At 39.1% G+C, this 18,533-nt stretch overlaps 1 protein-coding gene across 5 annotated transcripts in view; it reads right to left on the reverse strand.

The window, feature by feature from the left end:
- TNIK (TRAF2 and NCK interacting kinase) overlaps positions 1 to 18,533 on the reverse strand; it is a 302,339-nt gene that overhangs the window by 92,106 nt on the left and 191,700 nt on the right. For all 5 annotated transcript variants that reach the window (XM_081138204.1, XM_081138203.1, XM_081138202.1 and 2 more), the window contains exons 5-7: positions 8,452 to 8,562; positions 5,485 to 5,575; positions 3,206 to 3,336 (exon numbers count right to left, since the gene is read on the reverse strand). In XM_081138204.1, coding sequence (XP_080994330.1) covers positions 3,206 to 3,336; positions 5,485 to 5,575; positions 8,452 to 8,562 — 333 coding nt within the window. The remainder of the gene's footprint in view (positions 1 to 3,205; positions 3,337 to 5,484; positions 5,576 to 8,451; positions 8,563 to 18,533) is intronic.

An 18,533-nucleotide genomic window follows, 5' to 3' on the forward strand; every position in this document is an offset into this window, starting at 1 on the left:
AATGACTGTAGTTTTTAGAAAAATTTATAGCGGTCTTTAAAGACATCTTAGACAACTCAAAGAATACATAATAATACAGAATAAAGCACATAACAAGGCAAATAATAAAACCACTCTTCTCTTTTGCAGTCTGCCTTTATTTTAAAGGAAGGGTTTTGCAGTAGAGACGCTAACAAAGCCCACGGGCCTTCGAGTCGTCTCGTATTCTAAACCTGCCCTCTAGGCTGGACGTACCTGAAGTCACGGGAGCCCAGAGCGGCGCCAAGGGTTTCTGAGCCTGGGATACATGGCTTGGCCAAGTGGGCCACCAGGCACACAGTGCCAAACCCTCGAACTCTGATGAGCTTACACAGGAACTTTCCAGTCAACAACTGTGCACGCAGATAGAACTGGACTAATTCCTTACACGGGTGGATATTCAATATAGATGCTCTGAGTGAATGAATAAGTGGTTTTGAAAGTCAAAGTATTGTCAAGTTGTCTCCTGGGGACAAGCTATATTCCTAAGAACACTGAGCAGAAGAAAGGATAAGACCTTTTCTACTTCTCAAGAAAGAGAAGTAGAAAAATTATTGAAGGAATACTCTCTTCTCCGGTCCACGATAAAACTGGGAAGTGGCTGAAAAGGCTCTTTGAAGAACCCCCAAACCTTCCCTTCTGCCCAGGCTTCCTTACTTTGATCCTTCTGTCGCGTCCCCACTTTTACCCGAGACAAGCGACTGCTGAAGCTCACGCTCCTGCCGTGACCTCCTCTGTACAACCTACGCCGGTGACAAGCCTGATGAGCTGATTCACGCCAAGGTCTACGTGGCCGATACAGTTGAATCTCGACTCTCATCAGGATTCTTTACTTTTTAATAAAAGACCCAGAAATGAACCTTCAATGCTTTCATGTCTCAGGTACTTTCACAGTCGCAGGAACCTCCTAGTGCCCCTGCAGTCGCCCTGTGCAGCATGGGGCGCCCTGTGGTCACCCCACACTGGGCTTTGCCCACACCCAGAGCTATCGATGGGCTCTCAAGTTTTCACTGATTCCCAAACGACATTCCTCAGCCATAACCCGAGGAAGGAAGATGAAGAGACCAGTTTAATTCCAAGCTTTGCCTTGGCCGGAAAGAAGTCCCCTTCTCCTTAGTCTACTGAAAACAACTAAATCACAGGGATCTAGTTTATGTCAGGGAACACAAGTCTACATATATGACAGCCACGATACAGCCAACGGAAAGGCTCAGCTAAGGGCAGAAGTTTGAAATACCGACTCTCCGTGGTACGTTATAAAGCAGTGTAAAATATCTGCGGCCTAGATGTAGACTAGTCAGCGCTTGTTAGGAATGACTATAGTTCGAAGAATTGCTTATAGCCAATTATGATACACATATCTGGTCTGGAACATATAGTTTGTACTGATTCCTCTGAAAGCATCTGCAAATTAAATTATTTAAACATGCTTATCATTAGCAGTTTAAATAAGTGACATTTATTTTGGCAAGAGATTGATTGTTAACTTGGCGGCTGTTTCCAGACAGATTATTGTCAGGTTATGACAGTGACTAACCTTGGAAGAAGGAGGGATTTACAGGGGATTATTCTGTTTACAGACCTCCAAGCTTGCATTTCTCCAAAGAGGCCAATAATTTTGTCAATGCCCAGGGACACTGGGAACCGAAAACATTGCAATGTTTGCATCTTTCTGACCTGATTTCAATAATAACCCCACATATGGAGAACTAAAAATGTTCTTCAAAAAAGGAATTTTTCAAATATACTCTTCAGAGGCTGTTTTGTTGGTAAATTGGAGATTTATATAGGAGAACATCTTAAAGGAGCAGAGTAATACAGGGCGGAGCACATGTAGGTTTACAGCTGTAAGTACTCAAAACACAGGGTTTTTTCTTGTATTATTATCTATTCATTATTATATTTTTTTCCGTACGAACAACTGTAAACCTACTTTGCCCCACCCTGCATATTGGGAAGAGCTCTGAACAGAGCATTGGGAGATCTGGGTTCAAGTCCCAATTCTCATAAGATCACTAACTGAGTGCACACTTGCAAATGCCTCGGCCTCAGTTTCCTCATCTGAAAGATGAGGGTATTTCGAGATAATCACTTTGGTCTTTTGGTAAAAAGTCTACACACCATGAAACCCGCCTAAGTAGTATCAGCTTTTGCCCAAGGTTGTCCTGGGATCTGCACAAAGACTGCGGGTGTCTCTCCACCTACTGTGAGTCTGCCTCCAATTTTAATGTCTCAACTTTCAGCCACAATTCATGACAACAATGTCACCTGACATTGCAGCTATCGATGGAATAAGAACCCAAGATTATTTTTGATTACTGGCTAGAAGACTGGAAAAGAGGAGGGTTTTTGCCCGGCCAGGCGTGGCTCAGCGGTTGAGCGTCGACCTAGGATCCAGGCGATCGGGGTTTGATTCCTGGTCAGGGCACATGCCCAGGTTGTGAGCTCGATCAATGACTCTCTCATCATTGATGTTTCTGTCTCTCTCTCCCTCTCCTTTCCTCTCTCTGAAATAAATAAAGATATATTAAAAAAAAAAAAAGAAGAAAAAAAAGAGGAGGGTTTCTTGGAGATAGGGACAACTTTCACCTCTCTACCTAAACACTGCTTGGAATTTATTAACAAATTATCAGTTTATGATACACAGTTACAAGTCACAAATCCAGTTTCTATGAAACACCACAACAGGCTACAGAAACACCATAATGTAGCTACCAACATTCCATTTGGTTCTCTCTCTTGTTGAGAAGAAACTCCAACAACTAAACTTTAAGCAGTGTAGAAATGAGTAAGTCTGGTTCCTTTTAATCAGAAAAAGATGACCCAAGACAACAAATTAATATCTAGGTTTCTTTTAACATAAAAAGTTATCAGAATATGTACTTTGCAAAACATCTAAACTATAAGAAAAACAGAAATGTTTCCTAATTAGAAGCAAGAGTGAATTCAAAATAATATAGAAAATGGTTTAAACATTTTTTAACAAATAAGCAATCAGATATGATGGGTGATTTCATTAAAAAGATTCTCATTAGAATGTCTTATCATTTTAAATTCAAATATTTTTTAGTTCTTCCTTTGCATTACATAAATCATAAGCCCAAAGCCACGTGAGAATTCTCTGAAAGACCCAGGGTGATATTTTGGGCATTGTTTTGAAACACAATGAAGACGTAAGAAGTCATACCTTGAAATCGTATGTGGCATCTGGGTTTTCGTCACAGGCAATAACCTCTGGTGCCATCCAGTAGGGAGTGCCGATGAAAGTGTTCCTCCTGCCCACTGTTCGATCAAGCTGGGCACTGACTCCAAAGTCCACTGTTCAAGAGAAGGCAAAGGAATAAAGTCTATGGTTTTTATGATGATAAAACGAATGCGTATTTTTGTTAAAATAGACATAACAAAATTTACCATTTTAACCATTTTAAAGCGTTGTAGTTCTGTGGCATTAAGTACATTCACATTGTTGTGTGATCATCACCACCACTGGATCCTAGAACTTTTCCATCTTCCCAGACTGAAACTCTGTACCCATTAAACAATACCCCCCCCAGCCCCGGGCAAGCACCATTCTTCTTTCTGTCTCTATGAATCTGACCACTATAGGTGCCTCATATAAGTGGAATGAGACAGTATTTGTCTTTTTGTGACTGGTGTACTTCACTTAGCATGTTTTCAAGATTAATCCATGTTGCAGCATGTGTCAGAATTTCCTTCCTTTTCAAAGCTGAATAACATTCCACTGTACGAGGGTGCCACATGTTTATCCATTCATCTGTTGATGGACACGTGGGCTGCTTCTTCCTTCTTGCTATTGCGAATGTGTATTTTTAAACCGCACGTATCAATGGGTACAGTGTACCAAGGAGGAAATCACTAAGTGTTATATCTGGTTATACCAAGGCTTCATGGAAACCAATATAGCTGTTAAATAAAGAGCAGGCCTGGTTGCCACCATAAAGGGTAATATTTAAGGGATTCAAAGAAAGTGATTAAGAACTAAGTTTCTGGATGGAGTGAGCCTGCACAAGTTTGCAGCCCGTTTCTGCCACTTCCTAGTGATGTGACCTAAGGCTAGTAGGTGAACCTCTTTGAGCTTCTGTTTCCTGATCTATAAAATGAGGGTGATGTTATCTACATAGATTTGCTATGATGTTTTTGTGAGATAATCTTTTGTAAAAGTGCCTTATATAGGGCCAGGGGCATAATATATTCTCTCAACACTAACTGTTAATTAGTGGTGAATAAATATTCTGAGAATACCTTATCTAGTCACTACATATATAACTGCTTTCCCTGTATAATGTATGCTTTGGTTTTACAAGGAATATGCGAGAGGTGAAAGTTTGGCCGTAAATGCTAAATAAGGAAAAATGAAAATTACATATATATTTAACAAGAAAGGTAAGAACAAATGTTTGGAATATAAAAATGGGAGGTATTTACATCTCTGAAAATAAGCAATCATACTGACAGTGATTCTTTTCTAGAAGACAAATTGTGCGTCCTGTGAGATATCTGTCAATTTACGCTCTTACTCATATACATCAAGCACACAAATGTACATGGCGATTCTCTGCCATATCTGGGCAGTCTCAGATTTGTTGTGGGAAGGGCTCTACTGCACAGCACCAGAGAAAGGGTTCCCTCAGGGACAGCTCTGGCAGATGGAGCTGGGATCAATGGGATGCATGTCAAGTAGACTATTGGGCATCCATTTTACACAGGAGCCCTAGGTAATAATGAAATCAATGTAAATTTAACTTAAAACATATGGGAATACAGAAGGAATTTATTATTCTAAATATGTCTAACTGTGGATATTTTTAATAAAAAGTGAGTCACCATTGTTCTGTTACAGCAACAATGTAAACAAACAGTAAGATATAGGAAAACATTTCAAGGTCAGTCACTTCTAATCTAAAGGGTCTGTGCTTTAAAAAAAAACAACCACCTAATTTCTGTACATTGATCAAGCACATGGTTCTATTTAGCACACTGCATACCAATTCACTCCTCCAAGTGCTTTTAGGAAATTTTTGTTTGTTTTTGTTTTTTCAATCCTCGACTGAGGATATTTTTTCCATTGCTTTTCAGAGAGAGTGGAAGGGAGAGGGAGGGAAACATCGATGTGAAAGAGACACACTGACTGGTTGCTTCCTACACGCACCCTGACTGGGGCCAGGGATCAAGCCTGCAGCTGAGGTATGTGCCCTTGGCCAGAATCGAACCTGGGACCCTTCAGTCTGAAGGCCTAGGCTCTAACCACTGAGCCAAACCGGCTAGGGCTAGGAAATGTTTTTGAAATAAACAGAGAAACATTTTCTTTTCCATTCTTAGTACAAAGACCTCCAAATCCACAGTGACAAATTTACATTCATTACAAGAAAACAAAACCAAACCCCAGCTGTTGAAATCATCTCATCAATTCCCGAAATTCCTAGGCTCCCTGGGTTCTGTTCTTACCTAGTTTAACTTCTGCATTTTCAGTAAGCAAGACATTCTGGCCTTTAATATCGCGATGAATCACTTTATGCTGGTGCAGGTGACTCAGCCCCTGCAGCGAGGGAGAGTTGCAAAGGGTTAATAGGAACATAAGCCAAGATGCAAATAAACTATTTCAGTTGTTAATGATCCAAAAAAGATGTAGACTCATCCAGAGATACTTTCATTATTATATTCACATCTTTCATGTGCTCACAGTGCTGCTCTGAGCCATAGGCAATTGATCAATATGAACTGGAATAGAAAGGCGGCCCCTGCAATGCATGGTGCTGTGATGAGAGAAATGCTTTCATACCTGCTTTGATCTCAGCAACCACAGAAGAGATGATACGGTTCAGTGTGCATGAGAGTTCAGCTAACAGCACTATCAAAAGTGAGGATGCCCGTCTTTGCTAGTTTGTAACAGGAACATCCATAGAGCCTATGTACAGAAAACTAACCTGATTCAACAGAATTCTCCACTTGGGGGGGGGGGCGATGTTTGAATTTAAAAAGTTATCTTCTATTACACAAATTTAATTAAGCACAATAAAGTATTTTAAAGTAAGTAAGCACAAAAAATTACTTTTCTTATCTAGTTAGTTTGGCGGAAGGTATGCATCAAGCAGATTAAAATGTGCGGTTTTCATTGCATATTAACACCCCATAAATTCTTAAAAGAGGAATTGAAAATCCCATTCCCTCCTTCAACACCAACGTGGTTGGAAGGGGATACCAGAGCACATAAGTGAGCCAGAAGTTGTATTTGATGAGATCATATGATGCACGGAGGGTCATCTCTGAAACTTCTTGTGATCAACGGTCCCTTCCAACGACTTACCTCCCCTCAAATGCCAGTATCATTTGGGAGAGTGAATGCATTGGAAGAAGGAAGAAAATAGCTGTTTTCAAACATTTTTAAACCAGGTACTGAGAGAGTCATGGGATGACACCTCCCTGCCGCTTTTAGAACCCTGACGGTCACAGGCCCGACCCCCTGCAGGGGCACCAGCGGGGCAGAGGCGAACTGTGCAGAACCAGCCCCGAAGACCCAGAGGCTCTTGGTGCCCACTGGGTGGTCTGGATGAGTAACAAAATCCACCATGCTTTCTCTGAATGAGTAAAATTTTAAGTCAGAAATTCAAATTAAGTTTACATGATGACACATCCACACTTGGGGATAAATGTCAGATTTGAAGATCAGCAACTGTACCTCTGTGTTTCCCCCTTAAATTTTGTTTTGTGTTATGTTTGAGAAATATTTTTGTCTACTGCAAAGCCATGGAGATATTATCCTATGTTTTCTCTTTAGAGCTTTATATTTTATATCTTTCACATTTACGTCCATAATCCAGCTAGAATTAATTTTTGAATATGTAATAAGCAGGTGTCAAGTTTTTACACGGATATTCCATTGACCTTATTTACTGATAAGAGCGCCCTTTCCCCAGGCATTGCAGCAGTTCCTTTGTCATAAATCAGGTGCCCTGGGTCTGTTCCTGGGCTCTCGATTCTGTTTCCTTGGCTATTTGTCTATTCTTGTGACAATACCACTTTGTTCTTCTTCTTTTTTTTTATGTATATTTTTTTATTTCAGAGAGAGGAAGGGAGAGGGAGAAAGATAGAAACATCAATGATGAGAGTCATTGATCAGCTGCCTCCTGCACGCCCCCTGCTGGGGATCAAGCGCAGAGCTGCAGCATATATCTTCCAGCTTTGTTCTTCTTCTCAAGGTTGCCTTGAGTATTCTTAGCCTTTTGCATTTCCATATAATGTTTTAAGATTCAACTTGTCAAAATTCAGAGATGTACCTAGAGTGATTTTTGTAAGGAGTTCAATGAAACCATGATTCAAGTTGGAGAGAAATAACATCTTTACAATACTGAACATTCTAATCTGTGAACTGGTATACACTTCCACTTATTAAGGTCTTCTCTAATTTCTCTCAGTAATATTTAGTAGTTTTCAGTGCAGAAGTTGTTTACATCTTTCTGTAAATTTATTTCTAAGTATTTGATTTTTATGCTATTATAAATGTTGTAATTTTAAAATACCATTGTATATTTTCTTTTTTGTCATTGTGGTTTGAATTTAATGAGTAAATATCATTTGTAATGCCTTTTGTCCTTCCTAACTTCCATCCACCTATCTATCCATCCATCCATCCATCCATCCATCCATGCATCCATTCACAGCACATAATCTCTCTCTCAAAGGTGTATCTTGGACACATTGTAAAGACAGTTTTAACTTTTGTTTCCTCAAATTAAGAAGGCAGAAGTTATAAATAAATAATGACTGACAAGCAGATCTGGTAAGAATGCTCAGTGGGCATATAATAGCCTCCATATTAGTAGGAAAAGCTAATTAAACTAGTCTGAATGACCAACTACCTTCTTCTCCTTGAACTGAGCTTGGCAAATATGACAGTATTCCCAGATTGCCTGATTGTGGGATTTGTGTGCAAAACTAGGCAAACAGGCACAGTCTTGTCTAGCTATTTTGAATGATCAACTCTCAAAGAATTTTTTTAAAAGTAAAATCAGATAAACTAGGTTCTATGTACTGAAATGGCTAAAATCACACAATCCTCAAATTAGTTATAAACTTTCATAAATGGAAAATGCAAATGAGTGATCAAAATATCTCTAAAACGATCAATTTACTAAGTGGGATGCCATCTTTAGGATCTAAAATCAGATTTCCAATAGGAAACACCATTGGAAATGAATCCCTTGTTAAAAGAAATCACCCAACGTCAACTGAATTGAGAGCGTTCATGGCTTATTCAGAATGATCCTTACTTCCACTAGAACAGACCACAACAAACTACCATTACCACATCACCATTAGAATAAAGCTTTAGAGGTTTCCAATACGCTTATGAATTTCAGTGGAAGGTTAGTACAAACTTCAACACCTCCCACAATATCCTGTATTGTTACTTACTCGTAAGATCTCCCTGCAGATGTACGCAATCCACTCTTCCTTCAACGTGTTACCTTTCGTGTTCTTGATCAGGTCAGTGACAGAGCCAGCTCCACAAAACTCCATCACCAACTGGCAAAGGAAGCACATATGCCATTATTATAATTACACTTCTCGGCTTCCACGAGGTTGAGTTAAGAAAGCATAAGGTATTCCAGCTGAATGCTTTGGAATGTCATGCCTCCAAAGAAAAAGGAATTGTTTTCATAAAACAATATATGAAGCATAAACATATATCTTCATTTCTTCCCAAAATGATAGAAAGGAAAGGTTGTTTTTAATTTTATAATCTGAAAACTATAGTTGGAAATTGAGGAAAATCTCCATATTCTATGTATTTTATAAAACGAAGGCAACTAGGCGGTTGAGATGTAGTTGAGAATATCTGTTTTTATCCAGCAGCTGAACTCATCCTTCCTACAAAAGTAGGATCGTTCCCCATCTGAAAGAGCTATGGTGGTCTAGGCAATACAAGTGCATACTGTTTATGTTATTGGTTTGTAAGTGGCATTGTAAGCTGTCAGAGTAAAGACTATCTGTTTTTAATTAAATTCAGCAAATGTTCCCAGGAGGCTGTACACATAAAATAAATTCAATAAACAATAAGCTCTAATTTAGCACCTTTCATCCAAAAAGCTTCAACTTCCCAATAAATATGAACTCATTACAGTATCCAGCAGCTTTATAAAATAGGCAGAAAATAAACACCTCCCTTACTTAACACAGAAGTAGAGACCAAAAGAGGAAAAGCAATCTATCTGCTTTTATATCCATTTTCTTGGATTAGAGAAACATATCCATTTCCATACTTTCTCCCTCTTCTTCAAAAAGTCTTCAATAAAAGTCTCCTTACTGGGTACTTATATCTTTTTGTAATTACATAGCAACAATTCAGAATAACTACCAATCAATCTTTGACCTGACACTGGAAACAGAACTAATATGGGGTCATAATGAAATCACATTAATGATTTTGGCTTTGTCCAAATGTACATTCCTAATATCAGCACCATGTCACCAGGTCCTAAAAGATATCCCAATAGGCTGTAAAATATTCAGGTAGAAATTATGTTTTCTTTCTTTCTGTATGCCTAGTTGAAACTCAATAAAAACTCATGAAATAATGCCTCTTCTAACTTGTCATCTTATGATTCTACACAGGGCAGAGAAACCCTCCCATGTTCTTCAGAGCTTTTGTAAGGAAATTTGAGAATTGCCACAATAGATCACATTCCAGCCCAATAAGAGTTGTAAAGTTATCATATATGATAACCAGGAACCTATTAAAGGCCATAAATTCATGTTAGAAAGAACTAAGGAGTCAATTTGAAGATGTTCTCATTGGCCAAAGATGGGATAATTTTAGTATCAATAAGAATAATAACTTCAGTATCTTGAAACACATTAAATATGCTTAACTAAAGGCATTAATCAAGACACTCCTCAAAAAGAATACAACTGGCACCGTTTCAAGAAAATCAAGAAGGAACTTCTTATTTTGAGAACTGGTAAATAAAGGAGGGGAAATTAAGAATCTACATTGCCTTTCCTGTACAAGTTTTACCACTGGGTAATTAAATAACAAAGAGATAAAGCTTCCATTCATGCAAAGCAGGTATTCCATCTAATAAATGAAGAAGACAAATAGACTTAGAAAGTCACTATTTCACAACCTCTAATAAACTAATGGATTTAGGAACTGATCATCAATGGCTGCTAACATAAAAACATAAGAAATAACCACTCTGATTTGCTTTTTGATTAGAAGAACGCATCATCTAAGGGTAGTCTTGCCAAAACCAAAACAAAATAAAACAAAAAATCTCCCAAATCAGAATCTGACGAAGCTTCTAATTCCAACTACCAATTTATAGAAATTCAGAGGACTGAGAAACATGTTACACCATGGGGACACAATCAACAAATCTGGAATAAGAAACTCCACAGGGAAAATGACCCATTTACTTCAACAAATAAATTGCAGGAAGGAAAAAAAAGATGGAGAGGAAATCTATAAATTTAAAAACGTTTTAAAAGACATACCAACAAATTGCAATGGATGCAACTTACCTGGATACTAATTATTTAAAAAGTTGTTAAAATGTTTGAGACAATCTACAGATTAGATATTTGATGATACTAAAGAAATGTGGTTAATAACTTTTAAAGTGTGATAATGGTACTGTGGTTATATAAAAAAGTTCTTACTTTTAGAGAGCCAATCTACAGATAAAATGATATGATACGATGACAGTCTCTTCTACAAATTTTGCTAAGACAACTGGATATCCACACGTAAAGGAATAATGTTGAACCCCTACTTCACACCGTGTATAAAAATTATCTCAAAATGGATCAAAGACCTAAGTATAACAGCTAAGCTGCCCGGGCGGGCATGACTCAGTGGTTGAGCATCGACCTAGGATCCAGGAGATCATGGTTCGATTCCCGGTCAGGGCACATGCTTGGGTTGTGGGCTCAATCTCCAGTCGGGGGCGTGCAGAGGCTGCCGATCAATGACTCTCTCATCACTGATGTTTCAACTCTCTCTCTCCCTCTCACTTCCTCTCTCTGAAACCAATAAAGATATATTTGGAAAAAAAAAAAAAAAGAGCTAATGCTATAAAACTCTTAGAACATAGGGGTAAATCTTCATGACACTGGATTTGGCAATGGTTTGTTAGTGATGACAACAAACTCACAAACAACAAAAAAAATATATAGATAATTTGGATTTCATCAAAATTAAAAAGTTTGTGCATCAAAGGACACTATCAAGAGAGTGAAAAGACAACCCACAGAATAAAAATAATTGCAAATCATATCTAGTAAGGTCTAGTATCCAGATATATAAAGAACTTACAACTCAACAATAAAACATCAACAACACAACTTTAAACGGGCAAAAGACTTGAATGAACACGTCTGCAAAGAAGATACAGAAATGACTAACAATCACATGAAAAGATGCTTGATGTTGATAGTCATTAGGAAAATGCAAGTTAGAACCACAATGAGATAGCACTTTGCACCCACTAGGATGGCTATACTTTTTAAAAAAGGCAGAATATAACAAGTGATGGCAAGGATGTGGAGAAACTAGAGCCCTCAAACACTGTTGGGGGAAATTTAAAATGATGCATTCACAGCACAAACAGTTGGATGGTTCTTCAATAAGTTAAACATAGAATTACCATGTGACCCAGCAGTTCCACTTTTAGATATATACCCAAAAGAATTGAAAACAGTTGTTCAAATAAAACCTTGCATCTGAATGTTCAAAGCAGCACTATTCACAGCAGACAAAAGGTGGAAATAACCAAAATGTCCATCATCAGATGAATAAACTAATGTGGCATATCGTAGAATATAATTCAGCTGTGAAAACAAATGAAGTTCTGATGCACGACACAACACGGACGAATCTTGAAAACATGCTAACGGAATAAAGCCAGAGCAAAAGAAAGCTACATGTTGCACAAATCCATCTATGCGAAAAATCCAGAGTAGGCAAATCCATAGAGACAGAAAACAGACTGTTGGCTGGTTGCCAGGCACTAGAGGGGGGGAAGAATGGGCCTGTCCACCTGATGGCTATAGTTTCCTTGGGAGCGACAAAGTCACCGGAACAAGACAGAGGTGATGTCTGCACAACACTGTGTACTTAATGCCACTGACTTAGACCTTTTAAGATGGTTAAAATGGTAAATCTTATGCTATGTGTATTTTACCAGAATTTATATATATATATATATATATAATGAGAAGATTTGTTTCAAAATAATGGTAGAAGGGAGAGGAAGTAGATAGGGCAAGATTGGCCATTGATTACTGGTTGTTGGGGCTAGTTGGGAGGCACACGGGTGGTCATTACATTGTTCTGAATACTTTCTGTATTTTAAGGGTTCTCCACAAAGTTTTAAAAATTCCCATTATGTAGCATACCATAGTTCAATGGCAGCAAGAGGGACCCAAGAAAGGTCCTTGGGTAGAAAGAAAAGAAAGAATATTTTCTCAAGTGAGCAAAACATGTTTGTGCCTCTTTTCTGAATCCCATTTTGAAAAACACAGTGACCAGGCCTCCCGAGATGCATCCACTGCTCCTGTATCAACTGGAGAAAATGTCCCACCACTGAGCTCTATTAGGCCATGTAATTATAGTTCCCAAGGAAAGCAGTGGAAGCCTGGTGACTCTGGTCTTTTAAAATTAGATTGGACAAAATACTTTCAAATATTCAGTAGGAAACAATCCTGCTCTAGCCAGGCACTAATGTCAGTGATTTCTATAATTTGCTTCTCCATTCAGCTCCAGCTGAAGGCTGCTAAATTCTTTTCATCTCACTGTGGAACAAAATGATTGTTAAATTATGTAGTGGGATTTTATTTTTTTAAAGAAAAAGAATGAAAGAAACCAGCATTTGCTAGCAATCGGTTCCCACAGCCACACAGCAACACTGATAATTATTGCCACCACACAGCGGGGACCCTCCCTCACCACAAGTAACCTCATCACATTATTAAACAGAAACAGGGCTCAACATGCCAAGATCAGCAGTGGTAAGTCAATAACTTCATATGTCACAAGCAAGAAATAATGGATCATTAATATTCTTCCTCAAAGAAAGTTCTCAAACAGTTGACACTGGGGTAAAATACTTGCTAACATTTACTGAGAATCTACCACATGCCAGGTACTGGGCTAAGTGATGTGCAACTGTTGTTTCATTAGATCTCCTTCCCCTCAATTCCCTTTTTATCATTTATTTGCAAATAAAGGTTAGTTATGGTCTGCAGCCTTATCCACATACTCATTAAATAACAAGAGCAGGGTTGAAAGCGTGGTGCTCTCTCAAGTACAGCTATGTGACCTTGGGCATGTTCTTCAACCACCCTGGGCTCAGCACCCTACCACCATCACTATGAAACACAACATAAAAGCATCAACCTCAATGGTTTGCTGTGAACACTAATTGTATCTATGAATATAAAGTTCCTAGCAGCCAGAAATCTTGAACAATACTTATTCTTTTTCTACTTTTTCGTCTGTTTGCGTTATTAAAAAGTTTCCAACTTAGAAGATAGCATTGATAGCTCCCCAAGATCCACTTCCTTTGGATGGTGCAGAAATGGCTCCTATAAAGGGCACTGGACACATGTTTCTAAAACCTCTGTTAGTGAAAGAGTACCGAGGACACCTCTTTTTTTTTAAGCTTGTATGACACAGCAAGAAGACACAGCGGTGTGTGCCAGGACACTGGATCTTTTTGTTTGGAAGGTTGGGGAGACAGTGGTGGTGGGATCTTAAAATTCTCACTCCGACACCACCTACATTACTGGGTCAGAAAATGAAATACACATGCATGTCATCTGGGGAGAGAAGGAAGGTGAAGTTGAAGGTGAGGAGAGGGCTGTGCTCAGGCACGGTGGGGGTGGGCTCTGGGCCACACAGTGTAGCGCAACTCAGATATCAGGGAAAGGGTGGCATGAATTATTGGACATGGGTAGTTACTGTTATCTAAATTAAAGTGGTTCACTTTTAAAAACACAGAGTTCTAACATATATTTCACAATTTGCATGGTTGCTTTTCACATGTTTTTGTCCATAGTCTTATCTTTCTGATGAGCAAGATGTTTTCTCCTACAGGCTGTGGGAGAAGGGTGCTTACTGTGCCCTCCTGTGCTTTTCCTTCTCCAGCCGGTACTTAAGGAAAGGCTCTTGGCCTTAGCTGATCCCAGAAGCTCCATCTGAGCCTGCCCTGAGCTCACCTCCTCACCCAGTCTAGAGGCTCTGGATGATTTCCAGGGTCCCTACGGTATTCACTCACTTGCTAGCTAATTGGTTTTAAGCTCCTGTAACAAGGAACAAAGCTTTAAGTTATTTTAGAACTGCAGGCACTAGCCCAGAATTACCTTAACAGGAACCCATTCCTCCCAAATGTCACTAGTCAGTCACCCTTAAGAATAAATGACGACTAACATCCCTTCTCTTTTATAGTAAGAGGAGGCAGGGGTGGGGAGGAGACGGGAGCAGGACCATGAGGGCCTGCCTGAAATGAGAGAAGTCTGCACCATGAAATTGAAGAGGCACCCTAAGGAAAGGACAGAAAGATAAATTTCCAAGAATTCACAACTCTGCAAAGGATCAGCCTATTGACCTTGAAGGTCCAGAAACTTCAGCAAGGCATAGGATATTTTTATCATGTGTGGCTGGGAATAGCCGCAGAGCTCATGTGCAAGATTTATGAAGGTGTAAACAAAACCCAAACTCAGTACTTTGTTAAACAATGAGCTTCATTCGCTAAAGGTAGTTTAAGTCTAACGATTTAAAATGTGCATAAAGAAGTACAAAAATTGGTAGGTATACATTTATCATTTCAATCAACTAATATAAAGGTAAAGTAAAACCGTTGGGGATTTCAAATTTGGAAAAGCAACCTAAACAGCTTTTTGCATTCATTTTTAAACTAGCATGCATTTGGCTGGTGGTGGTGGTATTGGTGGGGGGAATAACCCAAACTCCCCTGGCTCCTGGATTATATTTTTAGACTTGAAAAGAGAATGCTTAAACTACAAATTCTAAGTCTTCTAAAGATAAAAAGATGAGTCTCGAGGATATGAAGTCCCAAACTTGGTCAATAAAGTTTCTGGGTAATGAACAATTTTGTATCTTGAGAATGACAACGGCAGTTTGAATATACGAGCCAACTGGTATTTTTAGCAACAAGAAGCCTGCCCGAAGCACAGGGGCCCTGGCAACGCTCTCCAGTCACCCAGGTCTAAGGAGATGTCCATCTCAGAGTCAGAGTGGCGGCATTCAAGGCATGAGAGACGTTAGCTACATCTTGCAGTTGTTATCTGGTGCTGCATTTCTCAGTAAGCACGCAAGATATTCTAGAGAATTTTCCTGTTAGGGGCAAATCATTCCATGTCCATTTGGGCCACTGACTCAATCACAGAAACTAGCCTAAGACTATAAGAAATTTACAACTTGACCTCTCAAAATGTTACACTTGAGTTTCTATTTTGAGGTGGGGATAAGGGAGCAAGTTTTCAGACGAGTTAAAAATAGAAAAGGAAAAAAAAAATACTGGCCTTAGAGGACCTAGGACTAAGCAACTTGGTAGCTGAGGATTTTGAGAAGCACAATGCAAATAGGAATGTAGACTTTGAGACAAAATTAATCTAGAAAATGAATAAGAGGGTTGTATAGACTATTCGCAGAATAACTTAGGGTATACATAAGGTCTTCCTTTAGCTAAGGTGAAAAGCAGTTTAAGCACAGTTCAAATGAAATTCACTGGGATAAAAGAAGAAATCATTTTTACAGTCTTGTCACAGAATCACCCATTAATCCATAAAAATGGTTCTATAAAAGCTAAATTCAAGCCCAGTGGCAGAGTATTAAGTGTAGCTTTAACTCTGTGTTTGTATCTAAGTAACTTATATTTTGTCTCTATAGGTCATGCTGCAGGGCAGCACTGAAGCTGGGAGACCTCATAATCAACCTTTTGTTATCTTAGGCACTTTTATATTTACCAAGTCCAGCCTTTTAAAGCGTTCTGCTCACAAACAGTAAGGTTCAATGACTTATCCAGGCAAGTGACTTGGCTTCTACACATGAAGGAAAGGCATTCTTTAGTTATAAAGGTGACAGACATGGATTGAAACAATGGGCCCCCCACCCCTTGCCCAAATGATAGCCTCATTTCTGATGCACAGAAAAGAGAAATTTTAATTAACTGTTCAAAAGACTCAGCAACAGGTGGTTGAATTTTTAACTGTGGTATCCGCAACACTTTACATTTAAATCTTAAAACAACCAAAATGTTAGTGGACATGATTTTTGCCAAGCCAAGATGTTACAGCAATGTAATCCAAACTACAACGGATTTAGGTCTGGGGGCTTGACCAACATCACTGAAGATTCTAGAAAGTTATCCTCATTGGTGGTTGATGACATCATGCTTTAGTCCGTCTCAGTATATCATTCCCAGACGACCTTATACAGGGCATGGACAAGGAATGAAAATGCATGAAGTTGATCACCCTTGGCAGACAACAGGGGTGATGGGACCCTGGTTCAAACTGGAGTGGGCATGTGCCCTTTAAATAACGGTTATCCTGCTCTAACATACCATGGCTATTTGGGATTTTAGGCCTTATATTTCTGATTTTTTAAAAGATCATTTGATTTTTCAAAACCTTTTAAGGAATCCAGACTTTTGTGTGAAACTGCTCGATTTTTTCTAATGTTGGCATAATTTCACAAACATCGCCTTATGTGAACCATTTACTTGAACAGCATTTCGCCTCCAGGCCGCCAGTTTGAAAACTCAGACCTAGTCCAAAGTTACCCTTTTTTATAAGGAAGGAACTAAACACTAGAGACCCAAATGCCAGGTTTGAATCCAGGTCCTAGATTCCAGGCAGGGTTTCAGCTACCTGCTAGAAAGTTTGTCCCTAAAATGCATACAGTATGACTTCTTAACTCTGAGCTCTGCAAGTCTACACTGTCACAACCTAATAAATGGGTTATTGAGTCATTTCAGTACAATAATCTGTTTTACTCAACCACCCTACATTTGGAAAGCTAATCAGAAATTTATTTCCTTTTATAACACATTCTAGCCCTGTGGTGGTATCAAAAGAGAAAACAAATTACATGTGATTTCACTTTTCTAATTTTAGAGAAAGCAGAAATTTTTTTTAATAGAATTTCTCGCTCACGCCGTGTCCGAATGGCCCGGCGCCGAGCGGCAGTGAATGCGACGGCAGTGCCGCGAGTGGCAGAGCTCGCCGCGTTTCCCAGAGATCGGGATCTTTATTGAAAGAGCTCTGTTTTGATTTCCGGATCAGGCCCTGAGCCGTTGATAAGGGAGAATCACTTGGCCATTCTCAGAAGTAGCTGTATTTCCACAAAGAGCTGGTACTAAACAAGAGTTTATCTCTACAGCAAGACTGATAGAATTCGCACCGATTATAATTCAATCAGACACCTGAAGCAGAACATATATTGGCTGGTGGGTTATGTGCAGGCATCTGTCTTCCAGCCACGGCAGAAAAAGTAGCTGGGAAATATTTTCTGTAGTCTGAATGCTGGGGATACATCTTAGAAAGTGCTGTTCTCTTGGTTGCTACAGGCTCTATCTCTATATAATCCATAGTAATATTTTATATAAGTGTAATTCTAAGAGAAAGCCATTAGCTAAAGCGTCAACTACCTGTGACCTTTGCAATTATTTGCTAAAGCACTCCCCAAAGGCTGAATGTACTTTCCTAAGTGTATTACCTAGACTGCACACCAGTCTTACGAGCAGCTGACAGGTGTAACTATCCCCTTTGAAAGTTGGGGAAACTAATGAATGGAGCTGAGACGTGAAGTCGAAATGAGCTTATTTAAACACAAAGCTTCAATCCTATTCTGCACACCAACATTCGAGATGGAAACTATTTTTCACAATGAAAAGGAGAAAAGCGTAGGGTTCTGGGGCACACTGGCTTCATCACACTAGCTGTGAGATCTAGGGCAAATCTCTCAACTTCTTTGAGCCTAATTTCCTCATCTGTAAAGCAGGGCTAATGATAATATTGAATTTGTAGAATGGTTGTAAAGATCTAATGAAATAATATGACAATGCAAACAAATGTAGTGCTTGGCATGTGATAAGCAGATGATAAATGTGACCTCCCATTGTTATTATTAACACAAAATGGCCCAAACTTAATGAGTCAGAGGCCTTGGAATAGGTATACACTATTATATTCTATAACCAAGTTCCCACCAATATTGTAATCCGGTATAAATTTCCCAATTGTTATGTTTCTGTTTTGCCTTTACTTTTCCAAGGGCCTCCTCAGTTTGTCATCAAATAGAAGAAGCGTAACTTAAGAGAAATGATGCTCTCACCCTCATGAGGCATTTCATAGCTTTGTATATCTACCCCCAGTGACGTAGAAGCTAGTGGGGATGGCCAGAACGAGCCTATGCACAGGCACGCATCTGAAAAATGCTAGGCCCTCTGCCTTGCAAGCAGAATGTGGGG

This window comes from Miniopterus schreibersii (assembly GCF_964146895.1).
Source record: "Miniopterus schreibersii genome assembly, chromosome: 5".
Taxonomy (NCBI): domain Eukaryota; kingdom Metazoa; phylum Chordata; class Mammalia; order Chiroptera; family Miniopteridae; genus Miniopterus; species Miniopterus schreibersii.